This window comes from Falco punctatus (assembly GCF_963210335.1).
Source record: "Falco punctatus genome assembly, chromosome: 4".
Taxonomy (NCBI): Eukaryota; Metazoa; Chordata; class Aves; order Falconiformes; family Falconidae; genus Falco; species Falco punctatus.
In genome coordinates this window covers 93,641,332-93,647,331 of record NC_137583.1, presented here as the reverse complement: position 1 = coordinate 93,647,331, position 6,000 = coordinate 93,641,332, and the positions used below count along the sequence as shown (strand labels likewise).

General features: G+C 38.3%; 1 protein-coding gene across 2 annotated transcripts in view; it reads right to left on the bottom strand.

The window, feature by feature from the left end:
• Positions 1-2,193: 2,193 nt before the first annotated feature.
• BBS9 (Bardet-Biedl syndrome 9) overlaps positions 2,194-6,000 on the bottom strand; it is a 308,046-nt gene continuing 304,239 nt past the window's right edge. For both annotated transcript variants that reach the window (XM_080383273.1, XM_080383274.1), the window contains exon 23: positions 2,194-2,879. In XM_080383273.1, the coding sequence (XP_080239399.1) occupies positions 2,839-2,879 (41 nt within the window). In that variant the 3' untranslated portion in view covers positions 2,194-2,838. The remainder of the gene's footprint in view (positions 2,880-6,000) is intronic.

The window sequence follows — 6,000 nt, the reverse complement described above, 5'->3', positions numbered from 1 at the left end:
TAGCTAAATGTGCAGACAGGCTGCATATTTAAGCTAAGCAGAACAGCTGAACAGGCATTACTTTAAAATCCCGTTCAGAATAGTTTGACTGGCCAGCAATGTCTGTCTTGGACTCAGAAACACCACTGATGAGAACCAAACATTTGGTCCCCCCGAACTAGCAATATCTCCTTACATTTTTCAGTTGGCCAACTCTCTAACTTCAAAAATTCCTGTAATTGGCCTGATTTTTTTCCAACCAAAAAGAACTTTTGTAATAATTCAACCTGCATTTGAGAGATGCTAAGAATTACTTTACAATATTTCCTCTTAGCCTGCTGCATAACTGACTACTTCTCAACGACTTCCTTCCTCTGAACTAGATGGACTCTTTGGCATTGGGGGAAACTAAGTAAGTTTTACTCAATGCAACTTTTAAATCCTGATGATGCTATCAAATACAGCAGTTTAGTGCAATATACAAAGAGGTCACACATTACTACTACACATAGTTCTACCTCACACACACACATACCCTTTATTACCAGTATGTTTCCCCCTTTCTGTAAAACTGTTCTCGTGGGACCTCATTTTACAAAGCATGGAGCAGAAAAGGCAAATAAGAGTGCTTCTGAGCCTTACATCTTAAATCAACAGAAAATATCTTAAATAAGAGTGGATGATATAGTTTACCTGAGCGCTTACTTGTTGTTTACCCTAAACTCCCAATGAAGCCAGGCAGCTCTGAGCACTGGGATCACATTCAATAATGGTAATTATGACAAAACAATATATTTCACAGAAGTCTCATAGTAGTGTGCTTTCCAGCTATAACATAAACATATAGCTTAGGATTCTTTGGCCCAGGATTCTACACCGTTATGGTACAGGCTTTCAGTAGTAACTGTGGCTGATTTTTGTAGATTACCTAGTAGCCGCTGACAAGAGGACAACAGAAGATTGGAGATATATAGTTAAAGTTTAAGCCTAATAGCTACAGTAATTGATTAGTTCTCCATGGATTTTCTTTGGTCATGGAGGTGTGCACAGAGACTACAGGAGATTATTTTATTGTGTAATTTTCTCAGCGCAGTAGGGTACCTTGACAATGGGTTGGATGCTACCCTCCTGACAAAAACCACGGGGGAGGGATCAGAGGGAAGAAAACTCAGGCAGAAGAATCACTCCATAACAAGCAGGGGGGAGGATTTTTCTTTCCTGGGAAAGCAGCAAGATTTCTGGCCCCACAACTTGCAGATATCCAAGGTCTCCGGGGGGACAGTCATTTTTGTTGGGAGTTGCTGCTTCAGCCCTAGAGGTATCAAAAGCCTTACCCAGTTCCCTGGCCACTTAGCTCTATTTAATAGCTAACATGTTGAAAAAGGCTCCATGAAACGTGGTTATAAGATGTTTACTGAGCCAGCGCAGGACCAGAGGGTTAAAGCAGCTGATGCAGAAGTGGTGCAAAGCTGGTTTTGTTTTGGAGTTGCATGCAAAAATGTTGAAAGTGGATATGGAGATCATGACTGTTGATGGCTTAAGACATCCAGAAAAATAATGTCTCCTTTTTATCCACAGGTCAAGCTAGCACAGACCACAGCAACTGTCACAACCTCTGTGGAAACAGCACAGAAGTGGGTTGGAGGGACCTCTTCAACAGCTAGAGCAGGAGCTGGTAAACCCCAGCTGAAGAAACCAACAGGAGCACGGGATGCAGAGATGCCTCATGCAATTGCATCCACCAGAATCTAAAATGAGATTAGCAGTGCTTTTTGTACCTGCCACCCAAAAGACTTCAACTTGTATTTTGGTATGAACCAGCAACAGCCAGGAGAGGCCTCGTTCAAGCGGCCTGTTTTTACACTTGACCCAGGTCTCAGTTATTTTCAGTTCTGAGTACCTGTTATTGATGTCTCAACTCCCTCTCAGGAATTCAGACATGAGTCTGATGCTTCCAACCCTACGCCAAGGTCCTCTCAAAAGATTGCCTCAGTTTTGGGTGATACATTTCAGACAGCTTGCATGGACCTGACTTTCAGAAGGTGAACAGTCAGCACCTTCTAAAAACTCAGCCTTCAACAGGATTAATAAAAATTAAGGCACTCAAAAATTGTTAGTTAATTTTGAAAATCTTACCCATAAACTAGAACAGACTGAGTGACAAGAAAAACAGAAATCACAGGTAACCATAAAAAGATCTGTGTGTCGCTGTGCTGAAGGTACTTACAGCGTAAACTTTATTCACATTCATAGTGACATAGTTAATGGCAAAAAGGTTTGCCCTTTATGTCCAGTAACCATATTTTACTCTATATCTCTAGAGAGTAGGAGTCTGTATAAGCAATGAAAGGGGGGAAAAAAAGTTGATGGATTACCAGTTTTTCTTCTGGTGGTGAATTCAGTTGTCTAGAATCGTGAATGTTAGTACAGGAGGAAACAAGATAGTTATCTTTTGTCAAAACTGTGATATAACAAATGTTACTATAATCTCAAAGGGAGGTACAGTTCAGAATATCTTTTAAAAAAAGATAAAATGTATCCTGAAACAAAGGTTGCTTTTAACTATGTGTAAACAGTCTTTGATCAATGAACTGAATCCTTAGAAAGGGCTGATATATTGCAAAACATAACACAACACCCCTACCACAGTTGGGTAAGTGCTTAAACTTTGCTTACAGAAAGGATGCTAGTAGCTGGCAGGGAGATACAACCAAAACGATTAGAATGGAACTTGTATAAATGAGCACAGTCCTCTCCTGGAAGCTGCAATCAGTACAGAGTAAAATGGATTGGTACTGCTGCATTATAAAATGCATCTGACATCAGACAGAAATTCCTCCTGAGGGTCCTCTTCAGATTTCATGGCTTTTCTGCTTCCTCTGCTGCATCCTCAGACAAAGCTATAAAGCAAAAAGAAGATGCTTAAAAAATCAGTGTACTTGGCCACTATATGCACTATATTGTTGATTCTATCAGGTTGTAAAAGCCTTGGTTATAGCTGGAGGAAACAATTCATTACATGCAAAACTGGATAAAAATGAATAACTTGCAAAGTCAAGCACTCACAAATTTAGAAAATATAAAAATTAAGGCAAGAAGAACAATTTCACATCAGCTCTTTTATGCATATGATGGATGATACAGTCTAAGTTACAAAACCACTGACTACTTTTACATCACAAAGTGACAGAGAACAACTGGGCGTATGATCTGAGATAGTTACTCCAATCTATTTGCATTTTGCCTTGCCTCTTTTTCTAGGTAAAACTAGCAATACAAATTACAAAATAATAGAAAAGTAGGCTTCATAAACTAATTAACAAGGTGTTAGTTTGTTTTTTGGTTTTTTTTGTTGGGTTTTTTTTGTTTGTTTGTTTTTTTGTTTTTTTGGTTTTTTTTAAATATAAGACTAACACTTTGTGCAAGAGGTAAATAGCAAAACCTCTGGATTGAAGATAATTTCTGCCTTAAACCAAGAGTATGGGTTTCCTGTTTTGAAATACCAGTTCAAGAGATGAATCCATCTTGGACTGAATGTCAATCTTTGCAATAATGAACCTGGCAGAACTGGAAAAGTGGATAGAAACTTATTCAAAGTTGCTTGGAATATCTAAGGGAGAAAATTAACAGTGGATAATCACACATATTTGTATATGCACATAGTTGAATGACTGTAATTTAAAGTGATATTTTTAACCCAGCAGTTTCCTACATGTCCATTTTAGTTTAGGCTGAAAATGATTTAACTTAAATCCTTTCCTAATGATCATCTCCAAATGATATATGAATAATAATAAAAATAACACACAGCTTTTATGTTTTGAGGTTTTCTCCTTACGAGTCACCTCTGAAGAAGGCTGAAATACCCACACACCCAGTCAAGTGACAGGATCCAACAGTCGGTCAGCAGAGTAAAATTGGAGCATCCAGGTCTTCTAAACCCAACTCAACAGTCAACTGTCAGCCCAACTGCCTTCACAACCATGTTCACCAGAATTTATCAATAACAAACTATGTAATTTTAAAATAATATGCTTTAATTTAGATCTGTGCAATTCTCCGTGAACAGAAACATACAGATTTCTTTTTCAGTTTTTATTTTACACTACCAATGCTTTTTGGTGCTTGGGGATTTCAATATTCACAATGGTTTTCATGTTTGATTGTACTAAACTGAACAAATTTTATCTCAAGCTTTGAACTGAGGGAAAGCATCAGTGAAGCTAACAGAGCAGGAGATCAAGGATAAAATCATCAAGATACAAAAGACTAAAGCAGTAAAATTTCAGCAACAGCTGGAAGCCCAAAGCCCCCAAGGGGCTAAGAAGTTCCCCTTACTGAAGTTTCTACTTTTTTTTTTTTTTTTAAAGTACAATTAAAAATACCATGTTAAGAGCTGACTTGCGTTTACAAAGGTCAGCCCCGTGAATGCTAGTTCTTTTGTTCAAAACTCTTATCACACGGCACATGCTGGGATGCTACAGAGACCAGCAGCAGGTCCCAACTTGCTTCATTAATGATCTAGGGCAAGGAGGTAGGCAGCATGATAATGGAATGTGCGGATTATAAAAACAAAGATGAGCTACAAATGCTGGAGAGAAGAAAGAAATATTGCTTTAGGACTAAGAGATTAACAAGGCTGAGAGAAGATAAAAGGAGATACCAACTTGAAATACTTCATGGAAATAACAATCTTAAATACAGATACTTGCTGAGGAAAGCCCTGCAGAAGTAGCACAGTGGAAAAAGCTGTTAAAGGCGTGCATCTGCAGTGAAATACCCCACGTAGCTCAACGCAGTGTAGAAGCCACTGCAGAGCTCAGAGTTACTACTGTTCCTGAGTATATAGCTTTGTGGAGGTGATATCTGGAGCTGTTCGTAGGTCTGTACTACATAAAATGATACCGAAGAATATTCAACTTTCCCACCATAATCAAGGAAAAGAGTTTGCAAGAATTATGAAACTGGTTTCTGCACACTCTTCACAAAAGTCAGACTCGCACATAGTTTGAATGAGAAATGGCACAAAGGTGGTACAATTATGGTCACCCCTTAGTACCTGAAGAGAGTAGTCACAGATTTACCAGAGACTGGTAAGAGGCATTAACTTGTGCATTAGGATCACTTACTAAATTACACGGGTAAGACATGTGACATTGCCACTGCACAGTGCCCTCAACGTCAATACATTTGAGGACTGGCTAGAGGGCATCTAAGAAGCCTATCAGAAGAGAAATTAAGCAAAGAAGGTTTACAAAAATATTGGGGGAAAAAAACAATTTTCATGGACAGGGTATAATATCCTAATGCATCTTTTCCTTTATTAGGCTGAAAACTTAGCATGTTAAAAATTAAAATCTAATTATATGATTATAATGCAAAACAATTTACTTGAGCCATAAAATAGTGTGCAAGATAATGCTTTCAAAACCTGTTATTTCCATGACATTGACATCTTTCAAATAACCCTTGTGTCTATTTCTACAAATTGCCAAGCCAAAATGGGCCATGTGAACGGTTACTTTCAAGCTCATGAAACACAGTGGATTCCCTAGACCTAATGTGTTCACTGTAATTATGGGCTGGCATAACTGAAGCGATATAGCAGGATTTACCTAAGTTTTGCACAGCTTTGCCCGACAGCGCCATACATGACTGTAGGGAAACTGGAATACTTCTGCATGGATCAAAGAACTACCACATGAGCATAGACTGCAGCTATTTTTCTTGTGTAACTCCAAAATGGAGGCAGCATGAAAACAGGGCTTGCTATAATAATCATCCTTCCCACCTCTACCCTGTATTTTTTCAACATTCAGTATTTATTAGTAATTTAGCAGAATAACATAAATTTCACATTAATCTAATTGGCACATGCTACATTATAGTAGGTGAGATGATTAACATCACAGGGGTTTCTCATCAGCATATTGACTAGCTGAGGCAGATCCTAAGAAACTCAGAGTGTAAAATTAAAAATTCTGTAGCTTAAAGCTCCTTTACTTGATTTCATCAGAGAAA